This window comes from Streptopelia decaocto (assembly GCF_964273445.1).
Source record: "Streptopelia decaocto genome assembly, chromosome: 6".
NCBI classification, from domain to species: Eukaryota; Metazoa; Chordata; class Aves; order Columbiformes; family Columbidae; genus Streptopelia; species Streptopelia decaocto.
In genome coordinates this window covers 165,960-190,111 of record NC_138660.1, presented here as the reverse complement: position 1 = coordinate 190,111, position 24,152 = coordinate 165,960, and the positions used below count along the sequence as shown (strand labels likewise).

At 52.6% G+C, this 24,152-nt stretch overlaps 1 protein-coding gene across 1 annotated transcript in view; it reads left to right on the top strand.

Annotated features, from left to right (window-relative positions):
* MSH4 (mutS homolog 4) overlaps window positions 1-5,251 on the top strand; it is a gene marked incomplete at its 5' end in the record, with an annotated part of 29,459 nt that extends 24,208 nt beyond the window's left edge. Inside the window, 4 exons of the mRNA XM_082056252.1 lie at window positions 148-276; window positions 1,703-1,877; window positions 3,546-3,634; window positions 3,990-5,251. Of these exons, the coding sequence (XP_081912378.1) occupies window positions 148-276; window positions 1,703-1,877; window positions 3,546-3,634; window positions 3,990-4,175 (579 nt within the window). The 3' untranslated portion in view covers window positions 4,176-5,251. The remainder of the gene's footprint in view (window positions 1-147; window positions 277-1,702; window positions 1,878-3,545; window positions 3,635-3,989) is intronic.
* Window positions 5,252-24,152: the final 18,901 nt, after the last annotated feature.

Sequence of the window (24,152 nt, the reverse complement as noted above, 5' to 3'; positions counted from 1 at the left end):
AAGGTAAAATTTGTGGATGTGACAAGGTCTTTTCAAATTTCTGTGTTTCATCTGAATAACAAAGTATTCCTATTAGCAATAGCATGGCTATTAGGGATTTTTTAAAGAGCATTTATAGGAATGATAACACTTTAAATATTTTTCTAGATAACATATATCATACAAAACGCTAATGACAAATCGCTTATCATCATTGACGAACTCGGCAGAGGTACCAGTGCTGAAGAAGGTATTGGCATTTGCTATGCTGCCTGTGAATATCTGTTGAATTTAAAGGTAATTCTGTTTTGAAAAAAAACAAAAGCCACCTTATAATTATTTTCTCATACTGAAAGTAAAGATAACTTTTTCTCATAATTTACCTTGAGTTTTGTACAGGTTTCTTGCCTAAATATGATATTTTTCATAACTGGTGAAAAGTAAGAATTACAGTGATGAAAAAATGCTGACAGAAACTGCTTCAGTTCACCGGCTGCTGCGGTTTAACCCCTGTGGGCAGCCCAGCCCCACGCAGCCACTCGCTCGCTCCCCAGCAGTGGCTGTGGGACAGAGTTGAAGGGTGAAGTGTGAGAGCACATGAGCTCGGCTGAAGACAGTTACGCGTTCAGCAAAGCTGCTCCCCATGCCCAGGTCAGCAGGACTTCAGCACACGTCACAGTGACGGGAGGGCAAACACCCTGACTCTGACACCCCTCCTTTCTCCATCTTCCCTGCAGCTTTTCTTGCTGCATCGCGTTGTGTGATGTCCCTTGGGCCGGCGGGGTCAGCTGTCCCGGCTCTGTCCCCCCCAGCCCCTGCGCAGCCCCAGCCTGCTCTGGCGGGGCAGCGGCAGGACCAGAAAAGGCCTTGATGCTGCTCAGCCACAGCGAAAACATGGGTGTGTTACCAACACAAATCCAAAACGTAGCACCGTACAAGCTGCTGTGAAGAAAGCTAACGCTGGCTCAGCCAAAACCAGCGCAGTGCACCATCTCTCTCCAGCTGGCTCGCAAGCTTGCATTTCTGTCTAGGAAGAGAATAACCTGGTCCTGGTTTTGCTCAGTACAGCTTTGGATGCTTGAATGTCAAAGGTGAACCTCTGTACCCAGCTGTTACTTTTCCAAAGGACAGTGCTAGTTCTGCACAACTTAGGAATTGGTCACAGAGGTGAGAGGCTTGTTCAGAAGAGTGGGAGATGGTTTCAGGTGGGTCGGAAGTTTCTCCTCTATTCCCAGTCGTGTGATCAACTCGACTGTTGATCGACTCGCTGTCATCAGCTCTTTGAAGTGAGTGCGCAGGTGTTTTGTTTCTCTCCAGAGTTTATTCAGAGTATTTTCGTGGTTTGGTGTGAAAAACTCAGATATTTTCTGTGGCTTGTACTTTTGGCGAAACGTTCCTTGGGAGTATTAAGACAACCATTTGACAATCATTCTATTTAACCCTAGTCAAATTTTGTAAGCATCATGGATTTCCTGTTACTTCTGATATTCTTTTCCTTCTAGTGAGAAAGGAGTGGGAAAATCCCCACTTGGAAAAGATATCCTTGCCAATGATAGAACTCAGGGCTTAAAGATTTTAATTTGCTTTAGTAATTTAAGGACAAATTTTCATTGTTTTCGAGGAAAACCTGGACATCTGTGAGATAATTTAATTTTTCTTATTTATTGTAATTTATTCCAGGATCATTTACAAAATAAATTTTCTTTCTTGTTTCCTTATTTAGGCATTTACATTGTTTGCTACACATTTTTTGGAACTGTGTCATATAGAGGTTTTTTATCCCAATGTGGAAAATTACCATTTTGAAGTGCAACATGTGAGAAGCAGTGCTGGAAACAAAGAGAAAATTGCTTACACTTACACACTCTGTAAAGGCTGTACGGAGGAAAAGAACTACGGTAATGGATTCTACTAAGACTTTAACTTAGTAAAGATTGTAAAAGATACTATTTCAGTTATTAGACATCTAAGAATATTTTTCTGCTAACAGATTTCTGCTGAGTTTGTGTCTCTCTCATAGAGGAACAACTGCAGATCTGTAGGATGTTCAAAATTACTTGAGTATTTTATGTAACCATGTAGTGAAATAGTAGTTTGGGGTAAAATGGAGAATTTACTCATTTTTTTTTCACTATGAAATTTCATGTAATGTCAGTAGCTACTCGATTCACCTGAATGAGACGAGTTGTTCTGGGCACACAGGACTTGGTGCAGCTCTGGAGGGACTAAAGGCTGTGAATGCCGAGGTTTGTGTTACAAAGAACTCTTCATGTGTCTGCCATAAGCAGTGATTTATCAGTTAAATAGCAGCTTGGCCCTTTTTGATTAGCGAAAGGGAATCATGTTTCTTTAAAAAAGGTCAGGAATTTTACTGCATCAGCCTAAGGCTATTTTGGGAGGTTCCACTAAAGCATCGGTGTTTTCTGGAAATTGGGTTTACTTCTCTTTTAACTTCAGAATAAATAACACTGAAGACTGTACAGATTGACAGATTATGGGTCAATAAAGAAATGAGTGAGTGACAGTAAGGCATAACTACATGTTTTAAAGAGTTACAAAGATCCTGGTTTTCAAATATGAGATTGTGAAGTGGGATCCTTGATTTAGGTGACATTTAATCAGTAGGAAATCAGCAAAATGTGACTTGTGCAAGGTAGTGGTAACTGAAGACTACGAATTATTCCAGTCAAACTTCAATTAACTGGATTGAAAATGCTTCATTATCAGAATTTCAGAATAAGTTCCTTTACCTTTGGCAGCACAAGCTCAATTTCAGATGCTACAACACCACTCACTCAGAAAAATCCTTTGTTCAGAGGGCGTTCTCAGAGGACTGGAGACCCTTAGTAACTCTGTCTTGGCATCCTGGCTTTACCTTACGTAAGCAAAGCTACGTTCTAGGAAAGCGTGCAATGGCCCTTCTTGACCCTTTTTCGTTTTAACCCTACACTATTAAAGCACTTGCTGAAGCACAGATTTTCCCCAGAACAGCCAGGGCCACAGGCAAATGAAAAAGTAAAAAAATAATCATGTTAGTGCAGAAGAAATATTTTACATCTTTCTTACCCGGAGTATCTGGCAGTTTGGCTACTGGCAGCAGAGTAGAAGTTGGAACAAGACATCCGTGTCCGCTGGATGTCTGGATTTAATGGAGAGCGTATTGAGCGCAACCTCAGTATTTTCTGGCCTGCCAGATTCAAAAAACAAACAAACCAACCCACAAACCAACAAAAACTAAACGGGGAAAGCTGTTAACACCACTGTGCCATTTCTTTTCCTTTAACCCCTGATGTGTTTCGTCTTGCCCAGTTACAGTATTACCAGCAGTAACTTTCTGTGGGATTGTATCTTAGAAGTAGCATTTCAACAAATTAGACATTTTATTTTGTAACTCTCAAAACCATATAGTTTACTTTTTTTAAAAAAAAAAGACAAAAAAAATATAATAAAATTATTTTAATAACAATGAAAACTTTATCCTTTAGAAAGCAGGCCAGGTTAATTCTGGCAAACACTGGAATGCAAAAAATTTAAAAAATGTCCTGATTTGTGTTTTATATGTTTAGGATTAAAAGCTGCAGAAGTTTCCTCCTTACCATCATCCGTAATTTTGGATGCAAAGGAAATCACAAATCACATCGCAAAACAAATTTTGGTATGTGGTGGAAAATTATAATACTGTAATTTGCCATTTTCAGTGCCTGAAAAATGGCAAAAAAAAACCCAAATATGTTTTCAGTTTCTGAAAGGATAAAGAATAAGCAGTGCCTATGGTTTCATGAAAATAGATGGGTATTTCCGGAACTCGTTATCAAAGATGATACTGAAGGTCACCGTTAGGTGACAACACAAAGCAGCCCTTAGGGTTAAGGAGTATTGGATGTAATGTTGGTGTACAAACCAAGAATCAGGAGATCAGAAATAGCCTGGAAAATAGCTGATATTGGTATTTTAATAATAGGACATCATTGATTTCATGTGTTAATACATGCGTATGTTTGTAAGAGCAGCACAGGCAGAAGGGCCGTCCCGAGCTGACGGAGCAGAGAGCCGTGTACCAGTTAGCGATGAGGCTGGTTCAGACCGCTAGGAATTCTCGACTGGATCCAGACAGCTTGCGGATCTATTTGAAAGGCTTGAAGAGAAAGTATGAAGCCAGTTGTCCTGCACCTGGACAAAATGATGAGCAACAGTAATGTGTAACATAGGCTGTTGTTCCAACTTTTATGACTGCAAGATGACACTGTTTTTTCCATAGTATTAGAAAACGCTGCTTTTCATGTGTTAATAAATTATTATACTCAGTACTGAAAGGCCATATCCTTCATGCTTTTTCCCCAAAACATACCTGAGATAAGCATTTACTTTGTATGAGGAACACGGTTCTTTTTGATAATGAACTATATCCCTTTCATTATTTTAGAGACAAAAAAGTCGTATAATACTTACGATTTTTTTGTGTGATATGTCTGGTGTTATGTGTCTTACATGTGATACTAAAGATCTTGCCTGACAAAAAGCAGCCTTTGAAACGGACGGTCCCCTCGCCTGGCTGGGCGAGCTCTCCTGTGCTGCCGGACGTGTCTCTGCCCCCCGCGGGTGCTCCGGGGCCCGGCGCTCAGCCCGTCCCGCGGCTCCGGAGCCGGGCGCGGGAGCGGCACAGCGCCGCGGTGCTGCTGCTGCTCTGTCTCTGTTCAGAAAGCAACAGTAAAGCAATAAAAAGTTGAATATCCTTCCTTGTGTGTTGGTTTCGTTGGTGGTGGTGGTGGTGATTTTTGTTTGGTTTTGTTTGTTTTTTGTTGTCTATTATATAATGCGTATTACACAATACAAAATGTTACATATGCATTGTATTTGAAAAGGATAATCAGGGAAAGAAATTGAAACCAGTAAAAGGTTTGTTGAAGAACAGATATTGGTGTAGAATACACAGAACATTAGATCAGAATTGTCCCTCGGTCAGTCCAGGGTGGGATCCTGATGTCCTTATACCAGGGGACAGGCTCAGTGGGTATGGACAGTGCATTTTATATGGGATTAGACACACTGTGCCTAAAGCTGTAAATATGCCAAAGCCTTCTGAGATAAAACAGGATCATCTGTGCCTCATTTGCTACTCCCCTTTATCTGTTTACCAAATTACGATTTAGACTGTATTTACCATTGTAAAAATAAAGCTTTTCCCCCTTTAATTTTTGTCACGTATTGTAATTAATAGAGATATTGAAGCCTGTCCCAGCTAAATGGAGAAAAGACAGCAGTGATGTGTATTTTTAAAGATTAAATCAAGTCTGCTAGCTCATTATCTTTAAGCGTTTTCCTGTGATCACCTCCCTCCCAAGGTTTGGTGTCTGTTGTATCAAGGCCTGACACCCACGGCCACAGTGGATGAGTCACCGTGGGCACAACGCCAGGAACCGCCTGTTGGTGTCCAGGATATCCACTGCAGCAGATGCTGTTAGTAGAAGAGCACATCATGGAACTGAAAAACCATCTAATTGTGTCATTATACACATTCACTGCTCTTTTTTCTGCTTTATACCCCTTGTAGCACACGGAGCCCGATTTTCCTTCTCTAGGGCCTTTCACCCGGTTCACCGCACCCGTGTGATCATTGCGCTGCACGTGGGCAAAATCAGCCGTGCCCTGTGTTTCTCCTGTAAAATAGTAAGAATGATAATATAATCGGGCCAGGAACTGCCTTCACAGTGAATATTTGAAGGAACCCACTGCTAATGTATTGTTAATTGGTACTTGCATTATGGATTAGATGCAACGAAAATCCATACTTTCTTTTATCCTTTGCTGTACAGGAGGTGGTTGAACTTTTCTATAGCAGATTCAGTCACCTGTTGTAAAGCAAGATGGTTGTCTCCTGTGAGGAAGCAGGGTAGATTTATCCATACTCTATAAGCACCATGGATGAGCTATATAGAGTAAGAGCTTAAAACAAACAAACCAACAACAAGAAGCTAATGATAAAAACAACAAAAGAGGCAAAAAACCCCAAACAAACCAACCCAAAAGCGCAGAGGCTCCTGAACGCCCCCTGTCAGTGCTGTGCTGTCCATTTTCCAGGGAGCCCGTGGGGTGTCCCCAGAACCACAGACACAGGTGGCCCGGCTGGGTGGTGCCAGCAGAGAACAGTTTGTGTGACCGACCCGCTGGGCTGCCCTGGGAAAGCCGGGGACAAAGGGCCGGGCCGGGGCATCGGGAGGTTGGTTCCAGCTCACGGAGCAACTCACAGCGCCTGCGGAAACAGCCCCGAGCCGGGACGCGCCCCCGCCGTGTGCTCCTGTCCCACCGCCGCGGGCTGTCCTGGCTCTGGGCATCGCTGCGCAGGATCGTTTGAGAACCGTTCCTGAGGGACGCGAAGCGCCCAGAACAGCAACACCTGCCCGGCTGCTGCTCAGCTGCGGGTAAGGGCTGGAACTGACCCCTAACAGCCCCAGAGCTGCCACAGCTGCGGAGGAGCCGAGTTATTGCTGCAGACAAGACACGAGCACAGGCAGAGGCAATATATTTTATTAGGCCAGCAGACATCTTGAGGAAAATAATACTTTATACATGTGGGGGTTTTATCTTTTATCAGTGTGTCTGCCATGTCCGCGGCTCTGGGAAAGCGCGTTCAGGCTCAGGCCGCCCACGGGTCAAGAACAAGCGTCCGCGCTGCGGGGCCCGGGGGGCGCTGCGTGACCGCCCTCGGTGCTGCCGTCTGGTGGCCACAGCCCGGTACTGCAGCTGGGGAGCGGCGCCCTGTGCCCGTGCTGGGGGGCGAGGGGGCGCTGCCGCTGCGGGCGGGGTCGTGCCGGTCAGAAAGGGGGGGCAGCGGTCGGACGAGCCGCCGGGAAACAGAGAGGTCCCCGGCTCTCCCGGGGCAGCCCCGCTGCGAGGGGAACGGGCGAGGCGGCAGCAGGAGGCGGCGGCGTCTCCTCGGTCCCGGGCACAGGGGAGAGAAACCTGCCGGCCGGAGCTCCTTAGGGCTCTCTCTGTTCACAATGAATTTATGGGTAGGTGACCACCCGCCGCCCTTTTCAGTGTAAAGCAAATGAGCGCGGTTTGTTGTTTTAAACGCGGCTGCTGGAAGCCGCGCGGCCGAAGGGCGTGGGGGTCCCCGCAGAGCAGGCGGGTGAGGATGCAGAGCGGGCCAATCAGATGGCTCGGGAGGGCTGGAGGGGCGGAGCGCTGATAGGCGGGGAGAATGGCAATTGATGTGCGTAGGCAGCCAATCAGGTTGCCGGAGGGGCGGGCGTTGAGTGCTCCGTACTGCGCATGCCCCAAAGAGAGAGAGCGCTGATAGGCGGAGAACATGGTGATTGGCGTGCAGCCGGCAGCCAATGATGTTGCCGAAAAGGCGGGCGTTGCGGTCTCCCTACTGCGCATGCCCCAATAGCGAGCGCTGATAGGCGGGGGGAGAGGTGATTGACGTGCCCTAGGCAGCCAACCGGGACGCGGCAAGGGGCGGGTGCTGCGGTATCCCTACTGCGCATGCCCCAATAGCGAGCGCTGATAGGCGGCGAGAGAGGTGATTGACGTGTCCTAGGCAGCCAACCGGGACGCGGCAAGGGGCGGGTGCTGCGGTATCCCTACTGCGCATGTCCAAACCGCGAGCGCCTCGGTTGCGGGGGGGTAACCGGGAGCGAACGGGAACGGGGGTCGGGGCTGCTGCGGAGCGCTCGCTGCGGCCGGCGGGGTCGGTGCCCGCGGAGCCCAGCGGGAGAGCGCGAGGGGGACGGAGCGGCGAGAGACGCGGCAGGTGAGTGCGGCCACGGGGACCGTGCCGTTGGAACGGGGGGAGCGGGATGGGCTCCGTTTCCCCCCCGCCCTTACGGCCGAGCTGGCGAAGCTGGTGGGCGGCGTGCGAGCCCGAGGGCAGGTGCGCTGAAGGCTTGCGGTCTGGAGCCGCGTCTCCCTCCGGCGCAGCGCCCGTGCCCGGTCCGGCAGTCCCTCCGGGAGCGGCGCAGCCCCCGTTAGCGGGGGCGCGTTTAAAAGCGGAGCTGAGGCGCGGTTGCAGGCTCGGTGGTGGGGCACCGCTTCGGCGGGAGCTCGGGGCGAGGCGCGGCGGGTTCCGTGTCCTGTAGGCGCGGCTTCCGTGCCGCGGCTCTCCGTGTGCTTTTTTGTTTTGTTGCCTTTGTTTTTTGGGGTTTTTTTTTCGGGATTCCCGCGACACGCAGCGCGACCGCTCGCCCGGGGCTGCCGCGGCGCGCCTCAGTGTCGCCGCCCTGTGGCGAAACTCGGGTACTGCAGCGCACGGCCAGGGGGCAGAGACGCTGCTTGCCCCGCAGCAGCCAGAGGTGCCAGATAAGAAACACAAGCACTCAGAGGTGCCAGATAAGAAAGAACCGTCAGAACCGTCAGGAGCTGCGGCTTCACAGCTCCATCAGCGTTGATCTTATGAGTCTGATGTTGATGCTAGTCATTTTGACTTACATTATGCTACAGTGTTCTGTTTGGCACTGCCAGTGGGTAACAAATAATTGTGCTGTACCACAGCACGAGGTGATAATATTTTGTAGATTTATACTGCCAAAGAATTTGCAAGTATATTGCAAAGGGGGGAATTCAAGAGAAGCTGCCAAGTTAGTGTATGCTGTGATGAAGTTATAGAACTCATACCCTCATTAACCAGTTGATGTGAGGTAAAATGCTTTCTGAGCCCCTGCACGCTGAGGGGATATTTTTCACCTTTTAGATCCTTCTGCATGACAAGAGGGAGAAAGAAGATTAAATAACACGTTGTTTAGAAGCAGAGTGCTTAGTTTCTATTTAACTAATAGGTGTATTGTCAGTGTATTGGCCAGTGTGCCGCAGAGGAGCAGGAGGCGCCAGCCGGCCGGGGGCAGATGCCGGGTGCGTCCCCAGCTCGCCAGAGCTCCCCCTGAGCCTCCTCCCGCGGCCCCGCTCGCCCCGTGCAGCCGCCCCCAGCCGCGGCAGCTCCTGCGAACCCGTCCCGTGTTCCCGGGCCGCTCCCGAGCCCCATGGTGAAGGCGGCAGGCCGGCCCTCGGCACCTCTCCGGTGGCCCGTGCGGAAGGAGCAGGCTCAGGCAGGGGTGAGCTACGGTGCTAACGGCTGCCGCTTCTTCTTTCCCGCTCCCAGAGGCCACGCTGAGGATGCGGCCGTTTGCTGCCACCCCGGGGATGCCGTCGGCTGCGCCCGCCTCGGGCTGGCGAGGCTCGTCTGGCAGCGCGTCGGGAAAAGGGACGGGGGAGCGCGTCCCGTCCGTGGACGGGTGCTGCCGCGGCTGGAGCCGGAGAGGTAAAGAGGAAGAAGTGCGGGTCCGTCGGCCCGACGTCTGCTTCCTGCGGCGGGCAAGAGAGGGAGCCCCTCTCTCCGGGTGGCGAAGGGTCCCTCTGCGTGGCGTGCAGCGGGCCAGGCCGTCAACGTGCGCGGCAGGTCCGTGCGCGTATCCCGGAGCGGGACGGCTGCGTGGCGAGCGAGCCAGCGAGGCTCCGTGTCCCCGAAGCCTCGTCTCGTAGCAGCCCTGACACCCCACCGTGTTCTCCTAGGCTGAGGACGGCCGAGCGCCCCGAGGGAGGAGAGGAGGGGACAGGAGCGTCTGAGCTGTTAGAAGCCTCCTGGCAGCCACCGAAAGCGAGAGCCGCTGTGAGTCCCTGGCCCTCGGGCCTCGTCCCCGGCTTCTGTGTCCTGGTGCCTCCCTGCCCCTCCGTCTCCTTTTTCCCCACGCTTTCTCTGGCCCGTTCTTGTCCCCGCTGTTCTCTTGTCCCCGCTGCGCTCTCGTCCGTGTGTCTGTCCCCCCGCTGCGCTCTCGTGTGCGTGTCCCCCCGCTGCGCTCTCGTCTGTGTGTCCCCGCGCTGTTCTCTTCCTCTCTGTGTCTGTACGTGCTGCTCTGTCCCCCGACCTTCCTGTCTTTCTCTTTCCTTCCTCCCTCCCTTCGTCTTCTCTCTCTGTGCCTTTGTCATGCTCAGCGTTGCTGGCGTTCTTCGTTCTGTACGGCGCTGTTCCCGTCCTCGTTCCTGTTCTGAGCCTTCGTGCTGCCCCCCGCCCCGTTTTTCTCTTTTTTTGTTGTTTTTTCCCTGCCCTCCGTCTCTCCGCGGGGCTCCTCATTCCTCTCTTTGTTCCTCCAGCCCCCTGTGCTCCCCGCGGTCTCTCTTGCTCTGCCATCGGTTTTGCCTGTTGCTCTCCCTCTTGCTTCCTGTTGATAGGAGGAACAAAAATCTTTTAGAAAGCCCTCGGCATAAGGTAGCAAGACCAGGCCTAACGTAACAGAAACCTAACGGAGAAAAACTGGCTCTACAGGGATTGGAGGTGGCGCAAAGCGGGATGTCCTTGGCTCGCAGGCTGGGAAAATGGAACGTTCCACTGAATGGAGAAGGAGCTACTTGAGTAGCAGCACAAAATGACAGTGGGCGTGCTCAAGAAATGAGGTCGAGAAGCCGACACCGGGGCGGGGGGGCACCGGGGACCGCTGGAGACCCTTGGTGGACACGCTGGCACACCAAGGATGGACTGCCAGCGAAGGGTGGGGTTATGGAAAGAGCTTCCGTCTAATGCATTAACTAAGCGCTGGGAGCAAATGAATATCCAATAGGTAGATGTAATCAATACCAAGAAGCGTGAGTCACATGCACGCTCGATTACAGGGGCGATCCTTGAGCGTGCGGTGCGCTGTATTGAAATTGCCTGCCGTTTAACACTTTCAGAACAGTGTTCAAGAGTCTTTTTTGCCGACGTTTTGGTATCTCCCCGCGTCCCGTGGTTTCTTGCTGCGTCCCCGTGTCCCGCTCCCTGCCCGTGGCCGCGTTCCTCTCTGTCCCATTGACCGTGCCGGGCTTTTTTCCTCCGTCTCCGCCCCACCGCGCCGATTTGTTTCTTCCTCTGCCCTGTTCCTCGGTGCTCTTCCGGCCTCTTTTCCTCTGTCCCCCCCGCTGCTGTGTTCTCTGCCTTGTTTTTTCAGATCCCTGTCCCTGTTTTCTCTTCTCGCTTGTGAAGAGAAGCTGCCAGGGGGCAGAGACGCTGTGTGACCCGCGGGGTTCGCAGTCAGGTCTCCGCGTGTCAGCGTCCGTCCCCCCGACGGGGGTCAGGTCCCCTTTTGTGTGCAAACAACATCCCTCCCTCGGTGCCTCCTTAGAACGTTTAATGGTGTAAATATTGCTACTGCTAACGTTGTCGGTGCGGCTTCTTTCCTCAGTGGATCCGTCCTGCAGTCGGTGGCCCACGAATGCTTGGCAACAGCAGGAGCGGATTGAAAGGACCGGCCGCTGGAGGATGCCGAAGACTCCCGGGTCACTGATGGAAGCAGCTTTGCGTAAAGCAAGGGGTACGTGAAGGCGGGCGTGCGGGGACGACTGCCCAGCAGGTAATGGGAGCTGAACCTTTACCTCCAGGGACTTCTGCCCAGAAAGCTGAAGAACTCGCTCTCCCGCGAGAGAGCGAAGGGGGGTATCGATATTGGCCGGCACGAACAGCTCCCTGCTCAGGCTGGCCAGCAGCATTGCCGTGCCGGGGGGCAGCTGCCGGCCTGTGGGCCGGGGGCTGCGGCTGTTTGGGGCGCTGCCCCCGCTTTGTTTTCCTAGGGGAGCCCCCCCACTTTTGGGGGGTGGTGGTACGTGCACGTGTAAATGACACGATGTTCCTTTTGTTGCCATTTCAGGATCTATAGGCACGGCTGAGATTTGCATGGCTTGGAATACTGAATGTATTAACCGAATAAAGCACGGGATCATACACGGTACAAACAGCTCCCCCAAAGAAGTGATCCCACCAATGGCCGGTAAGTATAGAATTCCATTTCTGTACTGGGACATGCGCAACTCGTTTTATCTCCTCTGCTATTTTCATGATAGCTTCCCCATTACCATCTATTTCTAAACAACACTCAGAAGTATTCCGTTTACCACAGACACCCCCTTCTTCAGCTAAAAGATAATCTAAGGCTACCCGATTTTGGTCCACTGCAGCCCTGGTCTGAGACAACTGTCTCGCTATGAGATTCAGTGCCTCAGCTGTCCGGTTGCTTCTTATTTCAACCACTGCTTGCAACCGGATAATTCGGTTTAGCATGTATATTGGGGTACGGTATCCCCAGCTTCCATCTTGGGCCCAGGTGGCTGGATCATAGTATTCAATTATCCTTTTCGCAGGCCATTCATCATCTTTCCAAGTTTGCGTTCCTCCTATGGGGACATTTGTTAAACCCCTCTTCTCTCTCTTTAAAGTTTCGTACAGAGGTTTCCCCAGATGACTCCCTTTTTCCTTTGGGAAAAGGAAAAATGCTGGTTGAATTATCCCTATTGTACAAGACCCTCTCCATTTAGGCATTAACTCATTCTAAGCTCTGTTCCCACATATCCAAAATAATCCATCGGGGGCTTTCCTTGGTTCGTTGGCATCGGTAGAGGCAGGATTCTGCCAAGATCTCCTTAAATCGCCCATTTCCTCCAAGGGGTTTGCTTTGCTTTGATTCTTCCAGCATATCGTTTCATTTCCCAGGCTACAATTTGGAGACCAATATCCATTAGGAGGACAAGATCCTCATGATCTCCCACTTTTATATGAAGTATTCACGTGAATGGGATGTTATACACAGCTGGTCAGTTTCTCGGTCACCTGTTTCTTGTTGCCCCTCTTGCAAGATGTGAATGTGTCCTTAGCAACAAGTTAGCATTCCATTGCTCTGTTTACCACAACACGTATCTGGTTCTCCAGGAAAATGCAGCTAATATGAAGCTTTAGCTGACAGGCAAATTCACTAAAAGAGAAACTTGTTTTGTAACAAAACCAGCACAGCCCCCCACCGCGAGGGGCATGTTTTTTTCCCCCAGGAGTTCCGGAGGGGACCCAGGAGTTCCGGAGGGGACCCAGGAGTTCTGGAGGGACCCGGGATTTCTGGGGGGACAGAAATGACGTTTGTGCCGCGGCGGGTCTCAGTGTCGCCGTCCTGCGGACAAAGCGCGGTGCTGCACCCGGCCGCCCCAATGGGGTGCCGCGGCGCGCCTCAGTGCTGCCGCCCTGTGGCGAAACTCGGGTACTGCAGCGCACGGCCAGGGGGCAGAGACGCTGTTTGCCCCGAAGCAGCCAGAGGTGCCAGATAAGAAACACAAGCAGTCAGAGGTGCCAGATAAGAAAGAACCGTCAGAACGGGCAGGAGCTGCGGCTTCAGAGCTCTGTCAGCGTTGATCTTATGACTCTGATTTTGATGTGAGCCATTTTGACTTACATTGTGCTACAGTGTTCTGTTTGGCACTGCTAGTGGGTAACAAATACTTGTGCTGTACCACAGCACGAGGTGATAATATTTGGTAGATTTGTACTGCCAAAGAATTTGCAAGTATATTGCAAAGGGTGGAATTCAAGAGAAGCTCCTAAATTAATGTATTGGGTGATTAAGTTACAAAAGACAAGCCTGTCATCAGGCAGTTGACATAAGAAATGCTTTCTGGAAACGTGCAAAACGAGGGTCTATGTTTCAAGAACTCTCCTGTGGAATTGCTGTGTTTCAGGGGCAGCTGTGACCGCCCCATGCTCAGCAGACCCCCAGCCCCGGTGGGGGGAGCAGCGCCGGAGCGGGAGACGCGGCAACGTCGTCCGTCCCCAGCGTGCCGGGGGGCGGCTGCCGGCCTGTGGGACGTGGCTGCGGCTGTTCGGGGCGCTGACCCCCGGGTTTGGGGGCTCTGGTATGTACGTATGTGAATGGCATTTTAAAGTAATGAGCTGCCCGCTGGGGCTGTTTTCCTTTTCTAACTTTTGTTTTTTGGAGTGAATCAATGGGGGAACTCGGGGGATGACGATGATGTTACCGGAGGAGCAGGCCAGCGAGAGCTGGGGGCTCACAGCCCCAAAATGCCTGAAGAATCAGGGTGTTCAGTGGTACGGCAGGGAGGGGAAATTTCTCCCTGTCCACTGCAGGGAAAACAGAACAATCCCCCATCAAAGCTGTCCTAGAGAAATACTTGCTGTTTGTCATTCAGGCTCTAGAACGGCCCAGTGTCCCGTTAAAGGTTGCGGTGGTGCGGGTCAGGGATCCCCAGGCTGCGCCGGGCCCACAGGACGGCTGCTGGTGGAACCAAAATCCAGGACAACTTCTCAGAGGTAAGAACCTTTCGATTTGTTCTCCTCAGGACACGTCCCTTTGCCTCTGTCCCCCTCACAAGCTTACTCGCCCCCTGGTTCCCTCAGAAACCCATTTCCTTCCAGCTCCTCTGCGATGACCCTGCCTGCCTTTGGTCCCTGCAGGCTCTTTGGTGGCATCACGGTGCCCGTTTGACCTCTTGGCCCATTAAATTCCCCTCTTTTCTCTCTTCCCCTCAAAACTTCCCCATTTGCCCTTGACACATCCCAGAGGCCTCATTTTTGCCCTCTTGTCTCCTCTCAGGACCCCCATCTGTTGGCCCCTGTCGAGGGTTTAGATTGCGGGGTGACAGTAAAACCCTGGCAGATGTATTGTTATCCCCCTCTCCCCGCCACTTCCCCCTTTTGCCCCTCCCTCTCCCCCCGTCCCACTCAGGACAGGCGATCGGGAGGGGGAGAAGGACAGAGAGAAGAGAGTTGGAAATATTAACAATGTTTTACTAATGCTACTGATAAGAATAGAGAAAATAATCCAAAATATACAAAACCAATCTTGAATGTCTCAGCACCTGCAGAGCCGGTACCCGAAGCGTGGTGAGCCGGCACCCAGCCGTGGGGCTGGTTGGGCGCGTCGTTGGCGGAGCCGGCACCGACGATCTCTGGACGCGTCAAGGCGCTGCGGTGGGTTTTCCTGGAAATGCCAAGGCCCTGGTGTTTTATGATTGTAACTACTTACTTACTGTAAGACATTTAGAATGAAAACGTAAATAAGAGTAACCAGAAGAGTCTTTGGGAGTAAATAATGCCTGTCATCTACTCTAGCTGTTACTCAAAACTCTGCAGACAGTAATTATCTCCAATTGATGTAGTAAAATTTAAAAGAGTGGACTATAAATACTGGAGCACTAATTGGAAGTAATACCTGTGGAGAAAAAAATCTCTAGTTTATAATAAAAAATAATGTGCTAGTTAATCTGGCTGGTAGTAATGTAATGATAAAAATGTTAAAGTGTAAATAAATGAAATTATTTAGGCGTGAGCAATAACTAAATTTAATTTCAGCTATTACTTCTTGGTGAACTAGGCAGCAGTTATTCCCAATCTGAATCCTAGTTTAAAAACCACGTTGTCTGGAATTCCTTTGAAATGGTAAGGGCAGAAAACTAATGTGGAGTCATTGGTAGCTCCATTTGCACAACCGTTGTGAAATAAACTGCAGGCAGGCACGAATGACTGCATAGGAAACAAAGTAAGGAAGCTTTAGATTTTAAACAGCATTGGAAAGTAATGGGGAGTGTTTAGTATTTAAATTCTAACAGAGCCATGAGATTGGAGGCAACAAAGCTCAGAACCAAACGGAGTCAAAACGTTACTTTTTTTTTTTTTTTTTTTTTTTTTTTTTAAAGAGAAGTAAAAAGGAACCACTAAGTAGCGGCTGTTTCTAAATGGTGAGGATTCAGAATGGGCCAATCAGATCGCTCGGGAGGGCAGGAGGGGCGGAGCGCTGATAGGCGGGGAGAATAGCAATTGATGTGCGTAGGCAGCCAATCAGGTTGCTGGAGGGGCGGGCGTTGGGGTGTCCGTACTGGGCATGCCCAAAGTGCGCAGTCCTCAGTCAGGTCCGACCCTGAGGCGGGCACCTGGGCGCGGACCGCGGAAGGCGCATCCAATAGGAGGACGGCGCGGTGGGTGTAAAGCAGCCAATCAGAGTGCGCCGACTCAATCCCGTTTGAACAGCTGCCTGCCTCGCCAACGCGTCCGTGGTGTCTCGGGGCGAGGCGGGGGAGGCTGTGGAGCGCTCATTTTGGCCTCTCCGTCCCGTTTGCCTCGCTCTCCCTCTCTCTGCGTCACCTTGTCTGGCTCCCTGTCACTGTCTTTCTCTGATAAGCTGACCTGCTCTTTGCCCTCCTTTTTTGTGGGATCACAGGCTCATTCTGCTTGGAAAAGACACATGCAATTTTAAATTTGGGGTTGACTTCTAGGGTTTTTTTTCCCCATTAGTGTAAATCGATGGCCCGTTGTCCCGTGGCTCAATCCCCGTTCTGTTCCGTGGAGTCTTCAATTTAGGATGTTCAGGTAAGAAAGTTTGTCCTTCCAGAAAAGGAGCAGTCATTGGTAGGACTGAGAGAGGCTTTGAAGTGCACGATCAGAATTGAAGCCAGATTGCACTTGCCGTTGCTGCTGTCCGTCTTGTCTCTCACTGGTTTCCCCACGGCTCCCTAGTGTTTGGGCATGTTTTTTCCCCAAGGAGAGGCCGTGCGGGTGAGGATTGAGAGGCTTCAGAGCGGGCCAATCAGATGGCGCGGGAGGGCTGAGGGCTGGAGGGGCGGAGCGAAGGTTGGCTGCCTAGGCACGTCAGTTTTCACTCTGTCCGCCTATCAGGTTGCCAGAGGGGCGGGCGTTGAGGCCTCTGTATTGCGCATGCCCCAAAGAGCGAGCGCTGATAGGCGGAGAACATGGTGATTGGCGTGCGGCCGGCAGCCAATGATGTTGCCGAAGAGGCGGGCGTTGCGGTCTCCCTACTGCGCATGCCCCAATAGCGAGCGCTGATAGGCGGCGAGAGAGGTGATTGACGTGTCCTAGGCAGCCAACCGGGACGCGGCAAGGGGCGGGTGCTGCGGTATCCCTACTGCGCATGTCCAAACCGCGAGCGCCTCGGTTGCGGGGGGGTAACCGGGAGCGAACGGGAACGGGGGTCGGGGCTGCTGCGGAGCGCTCGCTGCGGCCGGCGGGGTCGGTGCCCGCGGAGCCCGGCGGGAGAGCGCGAGGGGAACGGAGCGGCGAGAGACGCGGCAGGTGAGTGCGGCCACGGGGACCGTGCCGTTGGAACGGGGGGAGCGGGATGGGCTCCGTTTCTCCCCCGCCCTTACGGCCGAGCTGGCGAAGCTGGTGGGCGGCGTGCGAGCCCGAGGGCAGGTGCGCTGAAGGCTTGCGGGCTGGAGCCGCGTCTCCCTCCGGCGCAGCGCCCGTGCCCGGTCCGGCAGTCCCTCCGGGAGCGGCGCAGCCCCCGTTAGTGGGGGCACGTTTAAAAGCGGAGCTGAGGCGCGGTTGCAGGCTCGGTGGTGGGGCGCCGCTTCGGCGGGATCTCGGGGCGAGGCGCGGCGGGTTCCGTGTCCTGTAGGCGCGGCTTCCGTGCCGCCGCTCTCCGTGTGCTTTTTTGTTTTGTTGCGTTTGTTTTTTGGTTTTTTTTTTTTCGGGATTCCCGCGACACGCGGCGCGACCGCTCGCCCGGGGCTGCCGCGGCGGGTCTCAGTGTCGCCGCCCTGTGGCGAAACTCGGGTACTGCAGCGCACGGCCAGGGGGCAGAGACGCTGCTTGCCCCGAAGCAGCCAGAGGTGCCAGATAAGAAACACAAGCAGTCAGAGGTGCCAGATAAGAAAGAACCGTCAGAACCGGCAGGACCTGCGGCTTCACAGCTCCATCAGCGTTGATCGTATGACTCTGATTTTGATGGCCTGTCATTTTGACTTACATTATGCTACAGTGTTCTGTTTGGCGCTGCTAGTGGGTAACAAATAATTGTGCTGTACCACAGCACGAGATGATAATATTTTGTAGATTTATACTGTCAAAGAATTTGCAAGTATATTGCAAAGGGGGGAATTCAAGAGAAGCTGCCAAGTTAATGTATGCTGCCATGAAGTTATAGAACTCATACCCTCATTAACCAGCTGATGCTTTCTGACCCCCTGCACGCTGAGGGGATATTTTTCACCTTTTAGATCCTTCTGCATGACAAGAGGGAGACAGAAGATTAAATAACACGTTGTTTAGAAGCAGAGTGCTTAGTTTCTATTTAACTAATAGGTGTATTGTCAGTGCGAAATGAAACATTTATAACTAACATAATCAGTAATTTCTTAGGCTAGATATATTGTATGTTTAAAATTCCCCAAAATTGTAATGAATATGTAGCAGTTGTGTGACTATAAGCAATGCAAGAGCATCCAGTCGTGGGAGCACTTACAGAGGACGACCCCTGGAGCTCCGCAGTGCTGATGAAAGAAACATTGCCTGCTCAGCAGTGTCATTGACTCTGCTGTCTCGCTTATTGCTCCGTTTCAGTACGAGCCCGTCCCGTGGCCTCACAGGGCTGTCTTCTGTGGCGCTGCTGCGGGGAAGGCGCGAGATGCTTTCCCGCACCAGTGGGAGCGTTTGCTTTTATACTGAGCGTGTCCTAAACGGTGTCAGTTTGTCTTAATGCCGTCTGGCGTTGCTCCAGTCGCTCTGGTTTCTCAAGGCTGCCTTGCGTTTCGAGGCAGCCCATTTCCCTGGAATCCTGCGTTAGCTCAGCTGCTCTCCTGTCCCTTCTCCTGACTAGTTCCTCTGCTTTCTCCTGCTCTATTTTTTTCAGCCACTGAACTCTAATTTGGAATTTCTGTTTTTCAGAGGCGGAGCTGTGAACGCCCGATGCTCAGCAGACGCCCCAGTCCAGGCGGGGAATGGAACGGGGATGCTCCAGGTGGGGAGCAGCGCCCGGGTGGGAGGCGCGGCGCCGTCCTCCGTCCCCAGCGTGCCGCAGAGGAGCAGGAGGCGCCAGCCGGCCGGGGGCAGATGCCGGGTGCGTCCCCAGCTCGCCAGAGCTCCCCCTGAGCCTCCTCCCGCGGCCCCGCTCGCCCCGTGCAGCCGCCCCCAGCTGCGGCAGCTCCTGCGAACCCGTTCCGTGTTCCCGGGGCCGCTCCCGAGCCCCATGGTGAAGGCGGCAGGCCGGCCCTCGGCACCTCTCCGGTGGCCCGTGCAGAAGGAGCAGGCTCAGGCAGGGGTGAGCTACGGTGCTAACGGCTGCTGCTTCTTCTTTCCCGCTCCCAGAGGCCACGCTGAGGATGCGGCCGTTCGCTGCCACCCCGGGGATGCCGTCGGCTGCGCCCGCCTCGGGCTGGCGAGGCTCGTCTGGCAGCGCGGCGGGAAAAGGGACGGGGGAGCGCGTCCCGTCCGTGGACGGGTGCTGCCGCGGCTGGAGCCGGAGAGGTAAAGAGGAAGAAATGCGGGTCCGTCGGCCCGACGTCTGCTTCCTGCGGCGGGCAAGAGAGGGAGCCCCTCTCTCCGGGTGGCGAAGGGTCCCTCTGCGTGGCGTGCAGCGGGCCAGGCCGTCAAGGTGCGCGGCAGGTCCGTGCGCGTATCCCGGAGCGGGACGGCTGCGTGGCGAGTGAGCCAGCGAGGCTCCGTGTCCCCGAAGCCTCGTCTGGTAGCAGCCCTGACACCCCACCGTGTTCTCCTAGGCTGAGGACGGCCGAGCGCCCCGAGGGAGGAGAGGAGGGGACAGGAGCGTCTGAGCTGTTAGAAGCCTCCTGGCAGCCACCGAAAGCGAGAGCCGCTGTGAGTCCCTGGCCCTCGGGCCTCGTCCCCGGCTTGTGTGTCCTGGTGCCTCCCTGCCCCTCCATCTCCTTTTTCCCCACGCTTTCTCTGGCCCGTTCTTGTCCCCGCTGCGCTCTCGTGTCTGTCCCCGTTGCGCTCTCGTGTCCGTCCCCGTTGCGCTCTCGTGTCCGTGTCCGTCCCCGTTGCGCTCTCGTGTCCGTGTCCGTCCCCGTTGCGCTCTCGTGTCCGTGTCCGTCCCCGTTGCGCTCTCGTGTCCGTGTCCGTCCCCGTTGCGCTCTCGTGTCCGTCCCCGTCCCCCCGCTGTGCTCTCGTGTCCGTCCCCCCGCTGCGTTCTCGTCCGTGTGCGTGTCCCCCCGCTGTGCTGTCTTGTCTGTGTGTCCCCCCGCTGTTCTCTTCCTCTCTGTGTCTGTACGTGCTGCTCTGTCCCCCGACCTTCCTGTCTTTCTCTTTCCTTCCTCCCTCCCTTCGTCTTCTCTCTCTTTGCCTTTGTCGTGCTCAGCGTTGCTGGCGTTCTTCATTCTGTACGGCGCTGTTCCTGTCCTCGTTCCTGTTCTGAGCCTTCGTGCTGCCCCCCGCCCCGTTTTTCTCTTTTTTTGTTGTTTTTTGCCTGCCCTCCGTCTCTCCGCGGGGCTCCTCATTCCTCTCTTTGTTCCTCCAGCCCCCTGTGCTCCCCGCGGTCTCTCTCGCTCTGCCATCGGTTTTGCCTGTTGCTCTCCTTCTTGCTTCCCGTTGATAGGAGGAACAAAAATCTTTTAGAAAGCCCTCGGCATAAGGTAGCAAGACCAGGCCTAACGTAACAGAAACCGAACAGAGAAAAACTGGCTCTACAGGGACTGGAGGTGGCGCAAAGCGGGATGTCCTTGGCTCGCAGGCTGGGAAAATGGAACGTTCCACTGAATGGAGAAGGAGCTACTTGAGTAGCAGCACAAAATGACAGTGGGCGTGCTCAAGAAATGAGGTCGAGAAGCCGACACCGGGGCGGGGGGGCACCGGGGACCGCTGGAGACCCTTGGTGGACACGCTGGCACACCAAGGATGGACTGCCAGGGAAGGGTGGGGTTATGGAAAGAGCTTCCGTCTAATGCATTAACTAAGCGCTGGGAGCAAATGAATATCCAATAGGTAGATGTAATCAATACCAAGAAGCGTGAGTCACATGCACGCTCGATTACAGGGGCGATCCTTGAGCGTGCGGTGCGCTGTATTGAAATTGCCTGCCGTTTAACACTTTCAGAACAGTGTTCAAGAGTCTTTTTTGCCGACGTTTTGGTATCTCCCCGCGTCCCGTGGTTTCTCGCCGCGTCCCCGTGTCCCGCTCCCTGCCCGTGGCCGCGTTCCTCTCTGTCCCATTGACCGTGCCGGGCTTTTTTCCTCCGTCTCCGCCCCGCCGCGCCGATTTGTTTCTTCCTCTGCCCTGTTCCTCGGTGCTCTTCCGGCCTCTTTTCCTCTGTGCCCCCCGCTGCTGTGTTCTCTGCCTTGTTTTTTCAGATCCCTGTCCCTGTTTTCTCTTCTCGCTTGTGAAGAGAAGCTGCCAGGGGGCAGAGACGCTGTGTGACCCGCGGGGTTCGCAGTCAGGTCTCCGCGTGTCAGTGTCCGTCCCCCCGACGGGGGTCAGGTCCCCTTTTGTGTGCAAACAACATCCCTCCCTCGGTGCCTCCTTAGAATGTTTAATGACGTAAATATTGCTACTGCTAACGTTGTCGGTGCGGCTTCTTTCCTCAGTGGATCCGTCTTGCAGTCGGTGGCCCACGAATGCTCGGCAACAGCAGGAGCGGATTGAAAGGACCGTCCACTGGAGGATGCCGAAGACTCCTGGGTCACTGATGGAAGCAGCTTTGCGTAAAGCAAGGGATACGTGAAGCCGGGCGTGCGGGGACGGCTGCCCAGCACGTAATGGGAGCTGAACCTTTACCTCCAGGGACTTCTGCCCAGAAAGCTGAAGAACTCGCTCTCCCGCGAGAGAGCGAAGGGGGGTATCGATATTGGCCGGCACGAACAGCTCCCTGCTCAGGCTGGCCAGCAGCATTGCCGTGCCGGGGGGCAGCTGCCGGCCTGTGGGCCGGGGGCTGCGGCTGTTTGGGGCGCTGCACCCGCTTTTTTTTCCTAGGGGAGCCCCCCACTTTTGGGGGGTGGTGGTACATGCACGTGTAAATGACACGATGTTCCTTTTGTTGCCATTTCAGGATCTATAGGCACGGCTGAGATTTGCATGGCTTGGAATACTGAATGTATTAACCGAATAACGCACGGGTTCATACATGGTAGAAACAGCTCCCTCAAAGAAGTGATCCCACCAATGGCCGGTAAGTATAGAATTCCATTTCTGTACTGGGACACGCGCAACTCGTTTTATCTCCTCTGCTATTTCCATTATAGCTTCCCCATTACCATCTATTTCTAAACAACACTCAGAAGTATTCCATTCCCCACAGACACCCCCTTCTTCAGCTAAAAGATAATCTAAGGCTACCCGATTTTGGTCCACTGCAGCCCTGGTCTGAGACAATTGTCTTGCTATGAGATTCAGTGCCTCAGCTGTCCGGTTGCTTATTACTTCAGCCACTGCTTGCAAACGGATAATTCGGTTTAGCATGTATATTGGGGTACGGTATCCCCAGCTTCCATCTTGGGCCCAGGTGGCTGGATCATAGTATTCAATTATCCTTTTCGCAGGCCATTCATCATCTCTCCAAGTTTGCGTTCCTCCTATGGGGACATTTGTTAAACCCCTCTTCTCTCTCTTTAAAGTTTCGTACAGAGGTTTCCCCAGATGACTCCCTTTTTCCTTTGGGAAAAGGAAAAATGCTGGTTGAATTATCCCTATTGTACAAGACCCTCTCCATTTAGGCATTAACTCGTTCTAAGCTCTGTTCCCACATATCCAAAATAATCCATCGGGGGCTTTTCTTGGTTCGTTGACATCGGTAGAGGCAAGATTCTGCCAAGATCTCCTTAAATCGCCCATTTCCTCCAAGGGGTTTGCTTTGCTTTGATTCTTCCAGCATATCGTTTCATTTCCCAGGCTACAATTTCGAGACCAATATCCATTAGGTGGACCTGGCTACCGAGTGGGAGGAATAGAGGTATTTGATGAATTTGCCCGTAACGCTAACTTACAAGGGGTTTGTCCAGCGTATTCAGTAAAATCCAGTTTACCATCATCCCTTGACAGGCATATCTGCCCTATTATTAAGTGACTTAATACCCATCCTTCTGGTCTTTTTTCTCGAGTTACGTGAGTTCTGTTCCATCCCAGTAATCCGTCTGGGCTTATGTTCTCTCCTCTCCAAGGCCACCGTTCTGCCGTTGGAGACCCCCCACATATCCAGCTTGACGTGACATTTAATTCCCGGGCTATCTTTTCCATAAGACCTATAAACAGGTTTTTCCCTACTGTTGGTAATTGTAATCCCTTGTCTTTTTTCCTTATTTCTTCATACTGATCGCTATTTTTCGGTACCAGTTTCTGTTTCTCTTGCCTTCTTTTCGATTCCTGAGTGGCACTCTTAACTAACTCCTCCTTATACTGATCTTGCGCTCCCCCTCCATCTGAACAGCCCCACATAGCAGCTTGTGTAAAACAGATGCTCTGTTCTCCCCTAGGGCAGGAGACAGAGCCCACACTGAGTCCACCTTTCCCTAGGTGAGTTGCTACCCATAACTTCTGCCCTTGGATTTCACATTTTTCCAATTTTGTTCTGTCATAACACCCAGAATTAACATGAGTGTGATAACTGAGAACATCCTGTGTCAGTCGTCCTATTCTCACGTGCTCATAGCATTTGGTACAGGGGTTGGCCAGGCTAAGTTGGGAACAGTAAGTCCCCACTCCTAGCAAGAGGATCAGGTCCAGGTTTCTACACCCTCTGCCTCTCTGGCCGACCAGGTTGCAGCCGCAGCCGAGTTCGTCATCTTCTCGGCAGCAAGGGCGGCGTGGAGTCGAGGACGTTCTCGGCGCGCCCCAGGGATTTCTCTGGAGGTGGCTCTGGTATGTACGTCTGGAAATGGCATTTTAAAGTAATGAGCTGCCCGCTGGGGCTGTTTTCCTTTTCTACCTTTTTTTTTGGAGTGAATCAATGGGGGGACTCGAGGGGTGACGATGATGTTACCGGAGGAGCAGGCCAGCGAGAGATGGGGGCTCACAGCCCCAAAATGCCTGAAGAATCACGGGCAGGGTGTTCAGTGGCACTGTGAGGAGGAGAAATTTCTCCCTGTCCGCTGCAGGGAAAACAGAACAATCCCCCATCAAAGCTGTCCTAGAGAAATACTTGCTGTTTGTCTTTCAGGCTCTAGAACGGCCCAGTGTCCCGTTAAAGGTTGCGGTGGTGCGGGTCAGGGATCCCCAGGCTGTGCCGGGCCCACAGGACGGCTGCTGGTGGAACCCAAAGTCCAGGACAACTTCTCGGAGGTAAGAACCTTTCGATTTGTTCTCCTCAGGACACGTCCCTTTGCCTCTGTCCCCCTCACAAGCTTACTCGCCTAATGTCGCCATAAGCAGAAGGGACGAAAAAGGGCAAAGAGGACAAGATCCTCATGATCTCCCACTTTTATATGAAGTATTCACGTGAATGGGATGTTATACACAGTCGGTCAGTTTCTCGGTCACCTGTTTCTTGTTGCCCCTCTTGCAAGAGTGAATGTGTCCTTAGCAACAAGTTAGCATTCCATTGCTCTGTTTACCACAACATGTATCTGGTTGTCCAGGAAAATGCAGCTAAAATGAAGCTTTAGCTGACAGGCAAATTCACTAAAAGAGAAACTTGTTTTGTAACAAAACCAGCACAGCCCCCCACCGCGAGGGGCATGTTTTTTTCCCCCAGGAGTTCCG